The sequence below is a fragment of the Impatiens glandulifera genome, chromosome 6 (assembly GCF_907164915.1).
Source record: "Impatiens glandulifera chromosome 6, dImpGla2.1, whole genome shotgun sequence".
NCBI lineage: Eukaryota > Viridiplantae > Streptophyta > Magnoliopsida > Ericales > Balsaminaceae > Impatiens > Impatiens glandulifera.
In genome coordinates, this window is record NC_061867.1 from 55959033 (window position 1) to 55979551 (window position 20519).

Here is a 20519-nt window from a genome sequence, read left to right on the forward strand (position 1 = left end):
TCATCTCAAAAACTAATCGAAAAATCAACTCTCACAATAAATCTAGATTATTCACAAAAACTTAATTTATTTAGAAAAATTAAAGACTGTTTTTAAAAATTAGTTTATTTAGAAAATAAATAAAAACAAATGAATTTTTCAATATATGAAGATTAACTTTACATGGAAAAAAATTGGGTTAAAAGGTTAAGAAAATATATATAATAATAATAAAATTTATTTAAAATAAATAAAAACCAAACGAAAAATCAACAAATAAAAATAAACAAAAATTCTAAAGTACCTGCAAACCGACTAAACAACTTTTTCGGAACGGATATAGTCCTAACAATAATATTGCAAACAAAATAATGCACCATAAGATAACTGAAGTGAAAGTCCAATAATTAATATGTATCTATCTTGTTGCCTCTTGAACCACACATCTCAACATGTATTGGTCTTTTTGTTGAGGTACACTAAAAGACTAACAATAAATCAATATATTTAGTGTTGATATTCTTTACAATTTTTTGCCCTAAGCAGGGGCGGAGCCAGGATGAAAAATTACCTGGGGCTGACTCAAACTTGCATCTCAGATTTAACTTTCTATGTTCCGCTTTTTTTTCAATAAAATTTCCACGGTTATTAGAAGATGGAAACTCATCATGCCCTCTCAATGCACACGCTTATAAAGTGAGCCACCGAGTGTTTTCAATAGTTGCTGTAAGCCGTAATATGTTATTTTATTTTTCATCTAAAGACTGTGCATTTAGTACTTTATCCACATGACAAGGATATTCATTAGATTATCAAGATATTCAACTGCTCTATTATGTGGTGAAATATTATATCCTATATGCATAACAAAAGAGCATTTATCCTCATCATTAACTCGCTTTCAATATTTGAATCCATCTATTGTAAATATAGGTTTTTAGGGTTGCTTATATTAAAATAAGAAACATGGGAAACAAAAAGCAACATCTTTCAAAGGAGAGTATTCTAATCAATTAAATTTCTTAAACCAATGACTTTGGAACCGTCGATTTTGATTTCCAAATTTGGTCGGCGGGTACTCATTCTTAATAGGTTGATATGACTTCATCTTGATATAAGCTCGTCTAATTATATCTCTTTGATTAAAATGATATTTCTATATCGGAATACGTAATGTTGGATCAAGTTTAAGAAAACTTACATCAACATCAATTCTAGGAGATTTGTTAAGTTCTTGAGTAGAGATATCAAATTCTAGGATTTTAATTTAGGTGGGGCTGGAGCCCACCCTAGCCCATGGGTGGCTCCGCCCCTGGCCCTAAGTGTCTAATTCGTCTAATAATAATAATAATAATAATAATAATAATAATAATAATAATAATAATAATAATAATGATAACTGTTAGAAAGACTAGATATTATTTCATTAAGTTTATGTTATAATTTGATTGATATAATTATTTGAAAAAGAAACCATTATATCTGAATGAAAACAAGAATGGTTGAAATATCTCAAGTTGTCATCATTTATTATAATAATTCAAGAATGCAAGTTCAAACAAAGGAGATGATGGAATAAAATTCAAAACAATCGTAACTTGAAATCTTGAATGAGCTTAAAAGCAGTTTCTATGAACAATAGATGGACCAGATTCATCGTACTGCTGCTTAGTAATCCACCTCTGCAACAACAATGGTAAAAATAAATAACTGATTTTCTTACTTATCATTAAATGATTGAAAATTAATAAACAAACCTCTTGAAATAACCTGAGAGAGGCCAAGATTGATCCACCAATCCAAACACTATACTTTCTCTCCGGTGGAGCAACCACTTTAATCTTCCTATCACCAGGAACAAGAATATTTAACTCCTTATTCATCCTTTCCACAATTCCAGGAAACATGGTAGAGCCCCCAAAAAGAAAGATATTTTTATACAAAACATTTCTAACATCCATATCACACTTCATAATTGAATTGTAAACTGCTTCATGAATTCCAGGTGATTCTATCCCAATCAAGGAAGGCCTGAAGAGAATTTCCGGGCATTCAAACCTCTCTGTTCCTATTTTGATCACCTGCCCGTCGGGCAGCTCGTAAGAGCTGCTAACATCGGCGGCCGTCTTCTCCATCTCTTGGTCGTAATCCAGGGCCACGTATGCAAGCTTTTCTTTGATGTCGCGCGCTATGTCACGTTCTGTATTATTTGTGGCGAATGGGTACACTAATCTTTCCGAAAGCATGTTCAACATTGAACCTGTTAAATCATCACCGGCCAGGTTCATCTTGAAGATTCCATCTTGGAGAAGATAGCCTTCGTAAATGGGTACTACGTGGGTCACGCCATGGCCCGAACACAAAGTAAGACCTTTGTCAAAAAAACAAAAAGATACATGTCATGTAAATAGTCTGAAACTCTGCTTGCAATGGAACAACAAACCAACAAACAAACCTGTTGCACGACCAATTGAGTAAAGCGCGAGAACTGACTGATTAGCGACAGACATTGCGGGTACATGGAAAGTCTCAAACATAATCTGTGCCATCTTCTTCCTGTTGGACTTTGGGTTGAGAGGTGCCTCTGTAAGTAGAACTTTGTGTTCGTCAGGAGAAACACGAAGTTCGTTGTAGAACGTGTGATGCCAAATCTTTTCCATATCATCATAATTGATGACAATTCCGTGCTCCATTGGGTAATTTATGTTAAGGATACTTCTTTTTGACAGAGTTTCATCACCAACATATGTGCCTTTTTTTTTAACCATACCAACCCTGTGACATTCATGTCGAGGTCTGCCTACTATGCTTGGAAATACAACCCGTGGAGCTTCATCACCAGCAAAACCAGCCTGTGAATGGAAATGCAGTTTATATATAATGGGTTGGGTGAAAGAACAAGGTTTGTTGTAACCCTTTTTAAAAAAGACGAAAATAAATTTAAACAACCTTGATAACTCCAGTTCCATTGTCTAAGACCAGATGTTGATCATACATAACATCAGCCATCTTCTATAATTAGACCTGTTGTTGCAAAGAAAAATATGTATTTTTCTGGAAAATTAGTAATCATAAAAAAACTGCCTTCTTCTTTTAATATAGAAATGATCTTTAAGCAACTAGGTTAGGCCACAAACACAAAAACAAAATCATACAAATAAATCTCAGACAACTTCTACACGGATCTGTAAATAACTTTTGAAGAAATTCAAACTTGGAAGAAAAATCAATTCAGGATATTTCTTCTTGTACCTTAATTATGCAAGAAATGTAAATATGCAGACCCCAAATTGTGTTTGTATTCCGCATGTTTACTCTTATATATATATAATAATTTTTTTTTACCAATCACTCTAATAATTATGCGTTTTCCATATAAAACTAGGATAAGGTAAAAACGATCTCTTTCTAACTTTTTTTATAATTTCTCTAATTGTAATATAAATATATATTTCCTTTCTTCAATAATTATATTTTATTATATTATCTATATCTATATATATTTTTTATATTTATACTAAAAAAATAATTTTAAACATAAGTTATATAATATTTTTAATTTATTTATAACTATTTTATATAATAGTTTAAAAAATAATTATATAGTTATATATTAATTTTAAAAAATAATATAATTATAAATAGATAGATAAAAAATATATATAATAAATAAAAAATAATAATTATCAATTAAATTCTAATATATATATATATATATATATATATATATATATAGAAGGCATAAATAATTATTTGAAAGTTTACTTACTACACAAGACTCTCCTAAATAATTTATCCTTATAAATCCATAATAATTAAAATTTTCACTTCTATAATTATAACTAGTTTCTCTTTTCTTAATTTATTTTTCTGATTATATATTCTTTTATATTTTTCTAATTTGGTTTTCTAATTATATTCTTCATTACCATTTTTATTTTATCAAAAATATTGTTTTTACTCATTTTTATATTTATATATATAACCTTTTATATATATAATAAAAGAGAAATGATTAAGGAAAGAATTTGAGAGAATGACGTGACACAATTTGATTGGCCAAAAATCAAAAAAAAAATTCTCACACTTCTTATTATTTTTCCAGCTGATGACAAATCATTTCCTACCCTATTTCATCTCCCAATTTTCTTTCCCCTGTCACTTCTCATAATAAAATTAATTATATCTATTATTTTAATTAAAAATATATCTCTCCTAATTTATTTTTTAATATTTAATTATATAATATTACATATTTGAGAAATAATATAGAAAACACCTTTATACAATATTAATTTAGTAAGATAGAAAAAATATTTTTCTCTCTTATATTTTTTTTTAACATATATTTTTTTTTATTGCCAAATCAGTAGTAGGTGTTGTATATATCATTTCTCTACATATTTATATATATAATATTTTTACCATATTTTCACTAGCTAAAAAAATAAAAAAATATTAAATAAATTTTTATCTCCATTAGTTTATATATATATAATTATTAGTAGATGCTAAATTAATTTTTTTTCTTCATTAATTTATATATCTATATATATATTATTCTCTTTTATTTATTAGTATTAATAGTTTGTTGGTTAATATAATGATTAATATTTTCTATTTTTTAATTTAAAATTTGAATATTTTTTTTATATAAATTACTTATTTTATTTGTATTATTTATTTTATAATATATAATTATATATTAAATTAAAAACATATTTTCAATTTACTCTCTATTTAAATTTTCAAATAAATTATTAAAAAATAATAATTTTTATATATTCTTTATGTATATCTATTATTTATATAATTTATTTATTTTTTATTCATTAAAATTATTAAATATACACATATATAAAATTATATATTAAATTTAATATTTAGTGATTTAAGGTCTAATGGTTAAATAATTAAATACAAGATATTCATTTGTGTTTTATATGGCACAATTCAAAATAAAATTCTAATTTTATCTTATAAAAATACCCAATTTTGAACCCAAATTGTGTCATTTTTAATTATATTATTAGACAATTCACTTCCGAAGATTCCATAGAGTTTAGGTTGATAATTTGATTAAAGTATAATTTGTTTGAAGAAACCCTGGTATATTTTAATGAAAACAAGTATGGGTGGTTGAAATCTCTAAAAAATTTATCAGTCACATAATAATCAAATCTTTTGAGTATAAAAATAACACAAGAATGCAAATACAAAGTGCAATAACACAAGAATGCAAATACAAAGTGCAATAACACAAGACACCAATTACAATCTTAAAAGTATTTTCTATGAACAATACCTGGACCAAATTCTTCATGCTCGCGTTTAGTAATACACATCAGCAACAATGTAAAACCAAATAATTGATTGTCTTACCACTTAATTGATTAAAAATTAAAAAACACATGCTGAAATGTACTCATTGAGGTGAATCTCAGGTCATTTTTGGAGCAACGTGCGATCTAAGATTTGGGGCCTAAATTTTAGAGGAAAACCAAGTATAAAGAAACATAAAACATAATTTTTTTTATAGTACTGCATAAAATTTTTTGAGAGAGAGAGAAATCGAGTAGAAATAAACATAAAACATAATATTTTTTATAGTACTGCATAAAACTTTTTTTTTGGGCCTTCTTAATTTTGGGGCCTGGGCGGTGGCCCATCTTGCTCACCCTAGTAGCCGACCCTGTCAATTCATCCAGGGCCGGCTCCGAGAATTGGGAGGCCCAATGCAAATTCAAATTTTGTGGCCCCCAAAATTAAAATAAATATAATAGTTTTATATTTTATAAAAACATATTAAATATACAAAATAAATATATAATTAGATCATTGATTTCGAAAAAGAAAAAATGATATATTTTTGGTCATTTTGAAGCATTATTTAATAATATTTATGATATATTGGGTATAATGTTTTCTATAATGAAAAAAATATAAGAGATATTTTAAAATAAGAAAAGATTATGAAAATAAACATAATAATAAGAACAAATAAAAAAATAATTTTAAGAGTATTAAAATGTAACCTCAAAAATGATTTTTAGAGTTGAATTTATGATAAAAAAATTAAAATATTAGAGATGGAATATAATTAAGGTTAATGATATAAAAGAGTTACAATAGAGATAAATAAAAAATAAGCCTAATATTAAGGATAAAAAAATATTCGATTAAAAATAAATAAATTAATATATTATTATATTAGATATAATATGGAGATAAAAAAGAATTAATATATTATTATATTATATATTATATATTGAGGGAGAAATAAGTGATATATTATTATATAATATAGAAAGAGAATTTTTTTTATATATATAATATAAAAAAAAGTTAAAATATTATAAGGAAATAAATTTTAAAAAATATGATATTATACTAAAAATAGATAATTTATAATATTATATGCTAAAAATAAACAATTTGTGCCCCTAAGAAATGATGGCACAATTGCATTGGTGGTTGTATTGCCTAAATTCACCTATCCAAAAGCTATACATTCTCTCCATTCTCTCTAGTGAAACGACCACTATAATCTTCAAACTACTCAGAGCAAGAACAATGATTTCATTACTCATCCTATCCGCAAATCCAGGAGACATTGACGAATCGCCACAAAGAAGGATATTTCCATACAGATCCTTTCTTTTGTCCATATCACACTTCATAATTGAATTGTAAATTGCTCCTTAAATTCAAGGTGATTCTATCCCAAAGAATGACGGTCTGAACAGGATTTCCAGACATTCAAATCTCTCTGTTCCTATTGTGATCACCCGCATCTGCCAATATCTGTCTTCTCCAGCTCTTGATCCTAATCCAGGGCCATGTATGCAAGATTTTCTTTGATGTCACGCAAAATATCTCGTTCTGCATTTGTGGTGAATGGGTATACTCTTTCAAAAAGCATTTTCATCAATGAACCTGTTAAATCATCACCAGCCAGGTTCATCCGAAAGATTGCATGTGGGAGAGCATAGTTTTCGTAAATGGGAACTGCATGGCTCACGCCATAACCCGAATTCAAGACAACACCTTTGTCAAGAAAACAAAAATACATGTCATATAAATAGTCTGAGTGTAAATTGTAATGGAACAACATTGTACAAACTAACCTGTTCTGCGACCGTATGCATAGAACTGACTGAATAGCAACATATATACATTGCGGGGACTTGGAAAGTCTCGAACATAATTTGTGTCATCTTCTCCCTGTTGGTGTTTGGGTTGAGCGGTCGTGCTTCTGTAAGTAGAACTTCGTATTCTTAAGGAGAAACACGAAGTTCGTTGTAGAAGGTGTGATGCCAAATCTTTTCCATATCATCCCAATTGATGACAATTCCGTGCTCCATTGGGTGTTTAAGGGTAAAGCGGCCTCTCTTTTTGCCATCCATTGAACTTCATCACCAGCATATTATGTGTCTTTTTGACCCCTGCCAACCATGACTGAAAGAATAGTAATTACAAAACTGTGAAAAATATGCATTTTTTTAATTTTTCTTACAACATGTTAGTTTGACAAGAGATCAAAATTAGTTTATTTAGAAAAATTATTACTTTTTTTAGATGACTAGCTATATATAGCTATGAGATAAAAATTAATTTATTTAGAAAAATGAAGACATTTTTTTAAATGACTAGCAACATAGTTATGTGGATAAAAATTAGTTTCTTTAGAAAAATCAAGACTTTATATGAAGATTAACTTTATGACTAGGTAGATAAAAATTAGTTTAATTAGAAAATAAATAAATAAAATATGAATTTTTATCTATATGAAAATTAACTTTACATAAAAAAAAAAGTTGGATTAATAGGTTAAGAAATTATATATAATAAAAAATATATTTTATTTAAAAAAGAAATTAAAAATATTTCACATAAAAACCAAATGAAAATAAATCAACAATGCAAAAATAAAAAAATATAAATAAAAATGAACAAAACTCTAGAATACCGATGAGATCATCTAAACATGAAATGTGTTCTTCAAACCGACTAAACAACTTTTTCATAACAGAACATGGAGATCGTTACAACAATAACATTGTGAATAATTTATATCTTCATATATGGTACAATTTCTCTCAAACAAAATAATACATCTTAAGATAACTGGAAGGAAAGATAACTGGAATGAAAGATTAATGATTAATACGAGTCTATCTCGTCGCCTCTTAGTCCACACATCCCAACCCGAATTGGTCTCCTCCATTAAGGGACCCTAAAGGACTAAACAATAAATCAAGATATTTAGTGTTCATATTCCTTACAACTTTTAGCCATAGGGAATTGCCTAGTTTACCTAATAATAATGGATCTTTATATGATTCACTGGATAACTGTTAGACCTTAGACCCAAAGAAGATTCCATAGAGTTTATGTTACAATTTGATTGATATAATTAATGAAAGTGTAATTATTTGAAGAAAGTCAAGAAACCCCTTTGAGAAATTAACACATGAAAATTGAACAAGTCTCTAATTGAAATTTAAGGATTCAGTTATAGATGATTAGTGACATTACTTATTAACAATTCTCAATATAATTCACTGGATAAAGGTTAGACTCCTGAAAAGATTCCATATTTACATTCATATAATTTGATTTAAGTATAATTATTTGAAGAAACCTTTTATATCTGAATGAAAACAAGAATTGTTGAAGTCTCTCAAATTCTCATCTATAACTTGAAGTATAAAAATAAGACAAAAATGAAAACAAACCGGGAGATGCCATCATAACTTGAAATCTTGAATGAGCTTAAAAACAATTTCTATGAACAATAGCTGGACCAAATTCATCATACTGCTGCTTAGTAATCCACATCTGCAACGTAAAAATAAATAACTGATTTTCTTACTTATCATTAAATGATTGAAAATTAATAAACAAACCTTTTGAAAAACACTGAGAGAGGCCAAGATTGATCCACCAATCCAAACGCTATACTTTCTATACGGTAGAGCGACCACTTCAATCTTCATATCACCGGGAGCAAGAATAGTTAATTCCTTATTCATCCTTTCCGCAAATCCAGGAAACATGGTAGAGCCGCCAAAAAGAAAGATATTTTTACACAAATCATTTCTAACATCCACATCACACTTCATAATTGAATTGTAAACTGCTTCATGAATTCCAGGTGATTCTATCCCAATCAAGGCAGGCCTGAAGAGAATTTCCGGGCATTCAAACCTCTCTGTTCCTATTTTGATCACCTGCCCGTCGGGCAACTCGTAAGAGCTGCTGACATCGGCCGTCTTCTCCATCTCTTGGTCGTAATCCAGGGCTACGTATGCAAGCTTTTCTTTGATGTCGCGCGCTATGTCTCGTTCTGCATTATTTGTGGCGAATGGGTACACTAATCTTTCGGAAAGCATGTTCATCATTGAACCTGTTAAATCATCACCTGTCAGGTTCATCTTGAAGATTCCATCTTGGAGAAGATAGCCTTCGTAAATGGGTACTACGTGGGTCACGCCATGGCCCGAATACAATGTAAGACCTTTGTCAAAAACCAAAAAGATACATGTCATGTAAATAGTCTGAGACTCTGCTTGCAATGGAACAACAAACCAAAAAAAAACAAACCTGTTACACAACCAGTTGAGTAAAGCGCGAGAACTGACTGATTAGCAACATGCATTGCGGGTACATGGAAAGTCTCAAACATAATTTGTGCCATCTTCTCCCTGTTGGACTTTGGGTTGAGCGGTGCCTCTGTAAGCAGAACTTTGTGTTCTTCGGGAGAAACACCAAGTTCATTGTAGAATGTGTGATGCCAAATCTTTTCCATATCATCCCAATCGATGACAATTCCGTGCTCCATTGGGTAATTTATGTTAAGGATACCTCTTTTTAACAGAGCTTCATCACCAACATATGCGTCCTTTTGATCCACGCCAACCATGACACCTGTATGTGTAGGTCTGCCTATTATGCTTGGAAATATAGCATGTGGAGCGTCATATCCAGCAAAACCAGCCTGTGGATTGGATGGGAATGCAGTTTATATATATTGGGTTGGGTGAAAGAACAAGGCTTGTTGTATGTAACCCTTTTCAAAAAAGACTGAAATAAATTTATACAAAATGTAGTATAGGAAAACCAACCTTAATAATACCAGTTCCATTGTCAAAGACGAGACGTCGATTATACTTAGCATCAGACATCTTCTATAAGACCTGTTCCGTTGTTGCAAAGATAAATATGTAATCATAAGAAAACTGCCTTCTTCTTTTACTACAGAAATAATCTTTCAACAATTAGGTTAGAACACAAACAGAAAAACAAAATCATACAAATAACCCAGACAGCTTCTACACGGATCTGCAAATAACTTGTGAAGAAATTCTCTCTTGGGAGAAAATTCATAAATAAGAAAAATCCATACGAAGATGAATTCGGGATCTTAATCTTCTTGTATCTTATGGAACAAATGTAAATCCAAACTAGCAATTGTATACACCCCACTTTTTTTTAGGGTTCAAAGTTTTAATTTATTAATTATATATTATAAAATATTTTGTATAAAATTATATTTTTTTTTTTTTATAATATATTAATATTTTCTTTCTCTGTCCATTTATAAACGTTGTATTATTTTTTTATAGATTTTTTTTTATTTTTAATATTAGGTATATAATTGTTTATATTTTAGTCGTATTTTTATTTCTCATTTTTTTAATTTACACTTATTATATTAATATTTTAAATATATATTTTGTTTTTATAGTAGTTAATATTGTTATATATTTAATATGTTTTTTATAAAATGTATAAATATTTTATTTATTTTAATTTTGTAGGATCACTAAATTTAAATTTGTATTGGCCTCTTAACTTTTGGACTAGTCTTTTTATAATAATAATTATTTTTAAATTTTTACAAATGTACGTGACATTGAGATTTGAAAAGATGATTGAAGAATAAATATTTTAAGAATTTGATATATTTTAGAAAAAATGTATTTTCAATTTATATAATTATTTTACAGAATTTATATATTTGGGATATTTTGTATTTATGTAATTATTTACTTAATGAATTTCAGTCTTGATTTTTTTTAAAATAAGATTAATATTTTGTTTGGGTTAAAATTGAATAAGACAATTATAATAGATTTAACTATATAAAACTATTTAGTCGTGGTCAATGGTTAATTTATTTAAATATAAATGCAAAATTTGAAAATATATGATTTAGACCATTTGTATATTATACTCTCTTTTTAGTATGCCTAATTTTTAATTGATTTAATGAAAAGTAATTGTTAGATCTACTTTATCAAGATACATATTTAAAATTGATTATTTGATTTAACTGTGATTTTACGTTATATAATTTAAATTTTTATTTATTTTAAATATAAAAAATTTACATTAAATGAGTTTAAAGAAATTAGAAATAATATTTTAAAAGGTGAAAATTGATATTAAATTATTATTAAAAAATAAAAAAAAGGTTGAAACAGATTTAAAAAATCTAAAAAAAGTAGGGGCTTATAAATAACCGGATTGAGTACCCATTAGATTAGAACTGATCAAATTCGGTCACACTTCTACCGTTCCACCGTTTTTTGGAGTAGAATCAGGTCTAGTTTCCATCGGTTTCGAGACCCGATTACATAATGACTGACCATGACTGGAAAACTGTGAAAATTATGTGTTCGAGAAGAGATCAAAATTAGTTTATTTAGAAAAATTAACACTTTGTTTTAGATTACTATGTAAAGCTTTGTGGATAAAAATTAGTTTATTTAGGGTTTTTTAGGTTTGGTTCGGATTGGATTTTTTTTTTTAAACTTAGAAGGTGAAAAAAATAATGATAGTTGATAATTTTGAGGATGCGATAATTATTCTTGTTAAAAAGACTAAAAGAGTATTGATATATATATAAATAAAATAAAAAATAATAATTTAAAATATAAAGTATTTTAGTTAATGAAATGAGTGATGTGACTATTGAGAAGTGATTGATTGAAAAATTAATTTTGTTTGAGTTATTTTAAAAATTTCAAATCTTCAATCACAAATTTAATTATAGAGGTTATGGATTCATACCAACAGCTGAAGAACACTCGTTAGAGGTGTTGGAAGTTTTCCAGAAGCCTAGATTGAAGCTAGGATCGCCGGAGAAATAACTGTTCTTGTCCGGATTCTTGACTTTTCGATTTGTAGTGTAATAGTGTAATAGAATTGCCGGAGAAACCCTTGGGGACTATTTATACTAGCCTAAGGTCGGTTGGGGAGGATCAATTCAAGTCGAATTTGCTGATCATGAAGTTTATCTCGAATTTTTATCCAAATCGTGGTAGCTTAGTTCTAGGGCGTGGTGTCCAACCTAGGTATAGGGATATTGAAGGTGAGGATATGACGAAGATAATGGTGGAAAAATTAGGGCATAAGGTTGACTATCGAAGAAGCTAGAGCTTTTAAAAGAAACACGTCGATTAGTCACGATTTCGGCGAGCATTCGACTTGGTGAAAAAGACGACCCCCAAACGACTTCGTTTTGTGGCGTCGTTAGGCATTCCGTTCGCGGTCAGCGTCCTTAGCTAACAGGGTTAGCACGTCCCGTTAGTTGATCCGTTATTATCACGATATATAATGATGCTTAATTTTGAAAGTGTCTGGATTGTCGGGTCGAGCACTGTGGTTAATTTGGATATATATGTGAGAATAAATGGATATTTGGGTTGGATTCTGGGTTGACCCGCTCATAAATTTAAAATGGTTAAAAATGAAATTAAAAATGTTATATGTATGTTTCGAACTCGCAACCTAACAAAATAAGTACAACTCTTTAACCAACTAAACTAATAACACTTTATATTTTAAATTCAACACCAAATTTCATGAATGCAGGACATTTTTAACTAACTAATCTATATTTATATATAATGATGCTTAATTTTGAAATTGTCCGGATTATCGGGTCGAGAGCTATGGTTAATTTGGATATATATATGTGTGACTAAATGAATACTTGAGCTAGATTCTGGGTTGACCCACCCATAAATTTAAAACGATTAAAAAAAATAAAAAATGCTATGTGTATGTTTCGAACTCGCAACCTAACAAAAACAAGTACAACTCTTTAACCAACTAAATTAATAACACTTTTTATTTTAAATTCAACACCAAATTTGATGAACGCAAGACATTTTTAACTAACTAATCTACATATATATAATGATGTTTAATTTTGAAAGTTTCCGAATTGCCGAGTCGAGAGCTGTGATTAATTTGGATATATATATGTGAGTGTAAATGGATATTTGAGTCGGATTCTGGGTTGACTCGCCCATAAATTTAAAACGGTTAAAAAAAAATTAAAAATTATATATGTATGTTTCGAACTCGCAACATAACAAAACAAATACAACTCTTTAATAACTAGGCTAATAACACTTTATATTTTAAATTCAACACCAAATTTCCTTAACGCGGGACGTTGTAACAATATATTTTTATCCGTGTGCATCGCACGGGGATCTTCCTAGTAAAAATAAATTAACAATACAAAAAGTTAAAAAAAACAAAAACTAAAAATGAACAAAAACTTTAGAATACCAAGTAGATCCTCTAAATATGAGATGTGCTCTCCAAACCGACTGAACAACTTTTTTAAACCGACGAGACAATGGAGATCGTTATAACAATAACATTGTAAATAATTTGTATCTTGACATATATGGTATGATTTCTCACCTTAAGATAACTGAAATGAAAGACTAATGATTATTAATATGAGTCTATTTTGTCGCCTCTCAGACCACACATCTCAACCGATATTGGTCTCCTCTATGTTATAATTTGATTGATATAATTAATGAAAGTAATTATTCGAAGAAACCTATTGAGAAATTAACGAATTGTCTCTAGCTGAAATTTAAGAATTCAGTTATAGATGATTTAGACTTTTAGTAGTTTATTTTTTAAGTACATTTAATTATTTCATAGATTAGTCATACAGTCTCATACTACTTTTATTATTCTTAGATTTAACTCGTTAGTTATTTTACAACAAGTTTATATAAACAGACTATGCATTGCTTATGAATTTATTTTTATTTTTATATTGTGAGTGAGTGAGCATAAACTCTTTCATATATATATATATATATATATATATATATATATATATATATATATATATATATATATATATATATATATATATATATATATCATGAGTATCTATGCGTTACTATTCTACCACTCCTCAATTGAAGTATCCTAAAAGACTAACAATAAATTTGATTTATTGTTGAAATTTCTTACAAATTTTTGCCATGGGCTGCATCTTTTTCCTAATCACAACACTCATTAACGATTCTCAATGTAATCTACTGGATGAGGGTTAGACTCCTGAAAAGATTCCATAGAGTTTATGTTCATATAATTTGATTTAAGTATAATTATTTGAAGAAATATCTCAAATTGTCCTCATTTACTATATAATAAGCAAGCAAAAATAACACAAAAATGCAAGTACAGAATACAGGTTAAAAGCAAAGGGACAAAGCAATCATAAGTTAGAAATCTTGAATGAGGTTAAAAGCAGTTTCTATGAACAATAGATGGACCAGATTCATCGTACTGTTGCTTAGTAATCCACGTCTGCAACAACAAAGGTAAAATCAAATAAGTGATTTTTTTACTTATATTGAAAATTAATAAACAAACCTCTTGAAATGAACTGAGAGAGGCCAAGATTGATCCACCGATCCAAACGCTATAATCTCTATACGGTGTAGCGTCCACTTCAATCTTCATAGAACCGGGAGCAAGAAGAGTAATTAATTCCTTAGTCAGCCTTTCCACAAATCCAGGAAACATGGTCGAGCCGCCACAAAGAATGATATTTTTACACAAATCATTTCTAACATCCACATCACACTTCATAATTGAATTGTAAACTGCTTCATGAATTCCAGGTGATTCTATCCCAATCAAGGCAGGCCTGAAGAGAATTTCCGGGCATTCAAACCTCTCTGTTCCTATTGTGATCACCTGCCCGTCGGGCAACTTGTAAGAGCTGCTGCTGACATCGTCTGTCTTCTCCAGCTCTTGCTCGTAATCCAGGGCCGCGTATGCAAGCTTTTCTTTGATGTCGCGCACTATGTCACGTCCTGCATTATTTGTGGTGAATGGGTACACTAATCTTTCCGAAAGCATGTTCATCAATGAACCTGTTAAATCATCACCGGCCAGGTTCATCTTGAAGGTTGCATCTTGGAGAACATTGCTATCGTAAATGGGTACTGCGTGGGTCACGCCATGGCCCGAATCCAAGACAATACCTTTGTCAAAAAAACAAAAATACATGTCATATAAATAGTATGAGTGTAATGGAACAGCATTGTACAAACAAACCTGTTGTAAGACCGTTTGTGTAAAGCGCGAGAAGTGACTGAATAGCAACATACATTGCGGGTACATGGAAAGTCTCGAACATAATTTGTGTCATCTTCTCCCTGTTGGTGGTTGGGTTGAGCGGTGCTTCTGTAAGTAGAACTGGTTGTTCTTTAGGAGAAACACGAAGTTCTTTGTAGAATGTGTGATGCCAAATCTTTTCCATATCATGCCAATCGATGACAGCTCCGTGCTCCATTGGGTAATTTGTGGTAAGGATACCTCTTTTTGACTGAGCTTCGTCACCAACATATGCGTCCTTTTGATCCACGCCAACCATGACACCTGTATCTCGAGGTCTGCCTACTATGCTTGGAAATACAGCTCGTGGAGCGTCATCACCAGCAAAACCAGCCTGTGGATGGAATGGAAATGCAGTTTATAAATATTGGGTTGGGTGAAAGAACTAACCCTTTACAAAAAAGACTGAAATAAATTTATACAATATGTAGTATAGGAAAAGCAAACCTTGATCATTCCAGTTCCATTGTCAAAGACGAGAGGTAGAATTTCCTCAGCATCAACCATCTTCTATAAGAGCTGTTGAAAGGAAAGATGGTTTTTGAGGAAAATTAATAATCATCTTTTACTACATCAATAATCTTTCAAAAATTAGGCCATAAACACAAAAACAAGATCATACAAATAACCCAACTTATACATGGATCTGCATATAATTTTCTTAAGCTAAGTCAACGGGAAGAAATTAAAACTTGAGAGAAAAAATCATAAAGAAGAAAAATTCATACAAAGATGAATTCAGGATCTTCTCCTTCTGGTACTTTATGGAAGAAAATCTGCAGACCCAAAATGGTGTATGTATTCCCTCCCTTTTTGAGTTATAATTTTTTTAGTTGACTTTTATTAACATTTTTTTATTTATTTCACAAGTTAGTCCTAAGTTAGTTGTTTAGTTTATCATCATGTTAGTTTGTTGTGATGTTTTAAGACTAATATTTTTTATTTTTTAATGACTCAATGTTATTTGAATTTGAGTTACTCTTGTTTACAAGGGAAATTTGAGTAAATGACTCTAAAAATAGGTGAAATGCAGAAAGTGAGTGTAGATAATTTAAATAGTGCTGGTGATCCTTTTTTTTAATGACAATTGTACCCTTGCGTAACGCAACTCCAGTTGCGTGACGCAACCGGAATTTTTTTTTTTCGTCTCGCGATTGCGTGACGCGACTGGAGTTGCGTGACGCGACTGGAGTTGCGTGACGCGACTGGGGTTGCGTGACGCGATTGCGTAACGCAACTAGGGTTGTGTGACGCGATTGGGGCATTTTCGTCCAAAAAAATTCATAATTAAAATTTTTTGAAAAAAAAAAAAAAAAAAAAAATTGCGTTGCGTGACGCAACTGGGACATTTTCGTCCAAAAACAGTAAAAAAATGTCACCAACGCTATTTAAATTATCCACTCTCACTTTCTGCATTTCACCCTATTTTTAAGTTCATCTACTCAAATTCCCCCTTATAAAATGAAGCTCGGATTTTGAATGGTAAATTTCAAACTATCAAAATTTTAGTAATTTGAGACTTTTCTTTAATGGACAAAACGTCAATAATCTTATTATAATATATTATTTTCATTTTTCTAATTAATTTATCACATTTTAAAATGAAATAATATTTAAAGACATTTTTGAAATTTAAAATGGTGTAATCTCATAAATGAAAGATTTGAGAATATTTGACATTCTTGAGGGCATGATTACTCTTAGTTAGGATGGTTGATAATTTTGATGAGGTGATGATTTTTTTAAAAAAAACAAATCTAAAAGGTATTGATATATATAAATAAAATATAAAATAATAATTTAAAATAAAAGACATTTTTAACATTTTGGTTAATAAAATGAATGATGTGATTAATGATAAGTGATTGAGTGGAAAATTAATTTTTGTAAAATTTAAATAAAAAATCTGAGAAGAACAAAGCCTTAAATTCTCTCCTTTTTTATTTTGTTGATTTTTTTTAACATTTTATTTATTTATTTAACAGGTTTGGTTGGAGAAATAGAACCGGTAAGAAAGTGGAAAGTCCTTTTGCTTGCATTGAAGGATAAGTAGTTTTTTTAACTTTGTTTGTTTTAATGTTTTAATGCTAATATTTTTGCATTTTTCAATTAAATTATTAATAATTCTATTACTTCAAATGAAGTTGTTGCCCTCTACTCTAATGGGATTTTAGACAAATTCATTTTTTATCTGAACAATAATATCGTCAAAATCATTAATATTCAACACAAACATATTAATTATTTTTATATAAAAAACTTTGAATAAAACCTTCTCCAGTCCCAACTAATAATAATAATAATAAAAAATTAGTTATTTATGGCAAGCTGGAAAAACATGGAAATAATTTAATTTGACTCTTACCACACAAAATTATGCAATCTCTCCATTCTTCATGTATAAAATGAAGCCTTTCAAACAGCCTCCATAGGAAGTTTATGGGTTTGCGGGTTTACCATGTTAGGCAGCACGTTACGCATTGGTTTATTGGATTTACAAACTATATTTTTAACTTGCGGAGATTAATCACACTCCGAAAGAGTAAAAGTAAACTAGCGTTCTAATAAAATGTACAAACAAATAAAAAAATTTAATATGCATACCCCTTTTTATCTTCACTTCCATCAGCTTATAAGCATTTTCTATGAACCATAGCCGTTCCAGATTCATCGTATTGCCCTTACAGATCCACATATGCAACAACGAGTCAAGGCACAAACTTACCACTTGGGAGATTTTTAAGGCTAAAGTAAAACAAAAAAATAAAGTTACCTATCGGAATGCACTGAGAGAGACTAGGATTGATCCATCCATCGATCAAAACATAGTACACATAGTGGATCTATATAGAATTATCGTACTCAATGGAGGTTCCACTATGTTTCTTGAAGAGCCATCACTTTTATCTTATAGTACTATTTAAGTGGTAAGAAAAACTACCAGCTTATAGTACTTTCTATCTGGATGAACCATCACTATTATCTCATTATATTTTACGAATTCACTATGTTTTAATAAAAGGTGATTTTAATATCTTAATCACTATGAGTCGTTTTTACGACCACGATATATTTGGTAAATTAGTACATTTATGCTTTTACACATAGCAATTAAGACCAGAGTCTGAATGAGCATCAAATGGTGATTTAAATACATCAACGAACACAAAAATATCTCTATTTTTTAGTACCACAAGTATATTTAACAAAACACCAAACTCCTAATGAATCAATTTCCGAATAACTGTTATCTCTCAAATTCTCATTATTTATAATAAGCAAGCTTGAAGTATAAAAATAACACAAGAATGCAAGTACAGAATACAAACAAACAGACAGAGGAGATGCCATCATAACTTGAAATCTTGAATGAGCTTAAAAGCATCTTCTATGAACAATAGAAGAACCGAATTCATCGTACTGCTGCTTAGTAATCCACATCTGCAACAAAGTAAAAGTAAATAACTGATTTTCTTAGCAGTTAATTTATTGAAAGAAAAAGACCTGTTGAAATGAACTGAGAGAGGCCAAGATTGATCCACCAAGCCAAACGCTATATTTTCTCTCCGGTGAAGCGACCACTTTAATCTTTATACAACCGGGAACAAGAAGAGTTAATTCCTTACTCAGCCTTTCCACAAATCCAGGAAACATGGTCGAGCCGCCACAAAGAACGATATTTTCATACAAATCCTTTCTAATGTCCGAATCACACTTCATAATTGAATTGTAAATTGCTTCATGAATTCCAGGTGATTCTATCCCAATCAAGGACGGACGGAAGAGAATTTCCGGGCATTCAAACCTCTCTGTTCCTATTTTGATCACCTGCCCGTCGGGAAGCTCGTAAGAGCTGCTGCTGACATCGGCTGTCTTCTCCATCTCTTGCTCGTAATCCAGGGCCACGTATGCAAGCTTTTCTTTCATGTCGCGCGCTATGTCTCGTTCTGCATTATTATTATTTGTGGCGAATGGGTACACTAATCTTTCCGAAAGCATGTTCATCATTGAACCTGTTAAATCATCACCGGCCAGGTTCATCCTGAAGATTGCATCTTGGAGAAGATAGCCTTCGTAAATGGGTAATGCGTGGCTCACGCCATCGCCCGAATCCAAGGCAATACCTTTGTCAAAAAAAATACATGTCATGTAAATAGTCTGAGATTCTACATGCAATGGAACAACAAACCAACAAACAAACCTGTTGTGCGGCCGTATGCATAAAGCGAGAGAACTGACTGAATTGCAACAGACATTGCGGGTACATGGAAAGTCTCGAACATAATTTGTGTCATCTTCTCCCTGTTGGTGTTTGGGTTGAGCGGTGCTTCTGTAAGTAGAACTTTGTGTTCTTCAGGAGAAACACGAAGTTTGTTGTAGAATGTGTGATGCCAAAGCTTTTCCATATCATCCCAATCGATGACAGCTCCGTGCTCCATTGGATGTTTAAGGGTTAGGAGACCTCTTTTTGAATGAGCTTCATCACCAACATATGCGTCTTTTTGACCCATACCAACCATGACACCTGTATCTCGAGGTCTGCCTACTATGCTTGGAAATACAGCCCGTGGAGCATCTTCTCCACCAAAACCAGCCTGTGGCAAAGCTTGCAACCCTTTTCAAATAAACAGAAATAATTTATAAAATGTGTATAGGAAAACCAACCTTGATAATTCCAGTTCCATTGTCAAAGACGAGAGGTTGAATTTCCTTAGCATCAGACATCTTCTATAAGACCTGTTGTTGCAAGGAAAGATATGTTTTTTTTCTGGAAAATTAATATAATCATAAGAAAACTGCCTTCTTCTTTTATTACAGAAATAATCTTTCAACAATTAAGAAAAAATCATAAAGAAGAAAAATCCATACAAAGATGAATTCCGGATCTTCTTCTTCTTGTACCTTATGGAAGAAATGTAAATCTGCAGACGCCAAATTGTGTAAGTATTCCCCTCCCTTCTTCTGTTTTATAACTTCTCTTCTTCTTCCTTTAGTTGACTTTTATTAACAAATTTTGATGTATTTCACAAATTAGTTGTTTAGATTTTGACCATGTTGGTTTGTTTTTGATGTTTTAAGACTAA

General features: G+C 30.3%; 4 protein-coding genes and 1 pseudogene across 7 annotated transcripts; all 5 read right to left on the minus strand.

Annotated features, from left to right (window-relative positions):
- Window positions 1-1585: 1585 nt before the first annotated feature.
- Window positions 1586-2988, minus strand: LOC124942757 (actin-100-like). Its single transcript, XM_047483313.1, has 4 exons — window positions 2929-2988; window positions 2435-2831; window positions 1737-2350; window positions 1586-1661 (listed from the first exon to the last, which is right to left on the minus strand). The coding sequence occupies exons 1-4, from the start codon at window positions 2986-2988 to the stop codon at window positions 1596-1598; spliced, it is 1137 nt and encodes a 378-aa protein (XP_047339269.1). The 3' UTR covers window positions 1586-1595.
- A 2270-nt stretch (window positions 2989-5258) lies between these two features.
- Window positions 5259-7435, minus strand: LOC124942255 (annotated as a pseudogene).
- Window positions 7436-8115: 680 nt separating this feature from the next.
- LOC124941313 (actin, alpha skeletal muscle-like) lies at window positions 8116-9976 on the minus strand. Of its 2 annotated transcripts, none has more exons than XM_047481614.1 (3): window positions 8889-9582; window positions 8737-8820; window positions 8116-8223 (listed from the first exon to the last, which is right to left on the minus strand). In XM_047481614.1, the coding sequence occupies exons 1-2, from the start codon at window positions 9528-9530 to the stop codon at window positions 8755-8757; spliced, it is 708 nt and encodes a 235-aa protein (XP_047337570.1). In that variant the 5' UTR covers window positions 9531-9582; the 3' UTR covers window positions 8116-8223; window positions 8737-8754. The 2 variants fall into 2 exon arrangements, with proteins under 2 accessions (XP_047337570.1, XP_047337571.1); XM_047481615.1 differs by lacking the exon at window positions 8116-8223 and adding an exon at window positions 9586-9976 and having other exon boundaries at window positions 8605-8820; window positions 8889-9499.
- A 4577-nt stretch (window positions 9977-14553) lies between these two features.
- On the minus strand, window positions 14554-16129 carry LOC124941483 (actin-7-like). Its single transcript, XM_047481821.1, has 4 exons — window positions 15883-16129; window positions 15376-15769; window positions 14686-15302; window positions 14554-14619 (listed from the first exon to the last, which is right to left on the minus strand). Exons 1-4 carry the CDS (start codon window positions 15940-15942, stop codon window positions 14554-14556), a joined length of 1137 nt encoding a protein of 378 aa, XP_047337777.1. The 5' UTR covers window positions 15943-16129.
- Window positions 16130-18689: 2560 nt separating this feature from the next.
- LOC124941482 (actin-7-like) lies at window positions 18690-20160 on the minus strand. Of its 3 annotated transcripts, none has more exons than XM_047481820.1 (4): window positions 20101-20160; window positions 19737-20030; window positions 18940-19557; window positions 18690-18876 (listed from the first exon to the last, which is right to left on the minus strand). In XM_047481820.1, the coding sequence occupies exons 1-4, from the start codon at window positions 20158-20160 to the stop codon at window positions 18811-18813; spliced, it is 1038 nt and encodes a 345-aa protein (XP_047337776.1). In that variant the 3' UTR covers window positions 18690-18810. The 3 variants fall into 3 exon arrangements, with proteins under 3 accessions (XP_047337776.1, XP_047337775.1, XP_047337774.1); XM_047481819.1 differs by having other exon boundaries at window positions 18940-19593; window positions 19671-20030; XM_047481818.1 differs by having other exon boundaries at window positions 18940-19559; window positions 19637-20030.
- Between the last annotated feature and the right edge of the window lie 359 nt (window positions 20161-20519).

Coding starts and splice junctions, on each gene's coding strand:
- LOC124942757 (XM_047483313.1), bottom strand. CDS start 2,988: ATGGCTGATGTTATGTATGATCAACATCTGGTCTTAGACAATGGAACT. Junction 2,832..2,928: donor ATGGAACTGGAGTTATCAAG/GTTGTTTAAATT, acceptor TTCCATTCACAG/GCTGGTTTTGCTGGTGATGA. Junction 1,662..1,736: donor CTCTCAGGTTATTTCAAGAG/GTTTGTTTATTA, acceptor TTGTTGTTGCAG/AGGTGGATTACTAAGCAGCA.
- LOC124941313 (XM_047481615.1), bottom strand. CDS start 9,904: ATGGTTGGCGTGGATCAAAAGGACGCATATGTTGGTGATGAAGCTCTG. Junction 9,500..9,585: donor CTCAACTGGTTGTGTAACAG/GTTTGTTTTTTT, acceptor TTTTTGACAAAG/GTCTTACATTGTATTCGGGC. Junction 8,821..8,888: donor CTCTCAGTGTTTTTCAAAAG/GTTTGTTTATTA, acceptor TTTACGTTGCAG/ATGTGGATTACTAAGCAGCA.
- LOC124941483 (XM_047481821.1), bottom strand. CDS start 15,942: ATGGTTGATGCTGAGGAAATTCTACCTCTCGTCTTTGACAATGGAACT. Junction 15,770..15,882: donor ATGGAACTGGAATGATCAAG/GTTTGCTTTTCC, acceptor TTCCATCCACAG/GCTGGTTTTGCTGGTGATGA. Junction 14,620..14,685: donor CTCTCAGTTCATTTCAAGAG/GTTTGTTTATTA, acceptor TTGTTGTTGCAG/ACGTGGATTACTAAGCAACA.
- LOC124941482 (XM_047481819.1), bottom strand. CDS start 20,160: ATGTCTGATGCTAAGGAAATTCAACCTCTCGTCTTTGACAATGGAACT. Junction 20,031..20,100: donor ATGGAACTGGAATTATCAAG/GTTGGTTTTCCT, acceptor GCTTTGCCACAG/GCTGGTTTTGGTGGAGAAGA. Junction 18,877..18,939: donor CTCTCAGTTCATTTCAACAG/GTCTTTTTCTTT, acceptor ACTTTGTTGCAG/ATGTGGATTACTAAGCAGCA.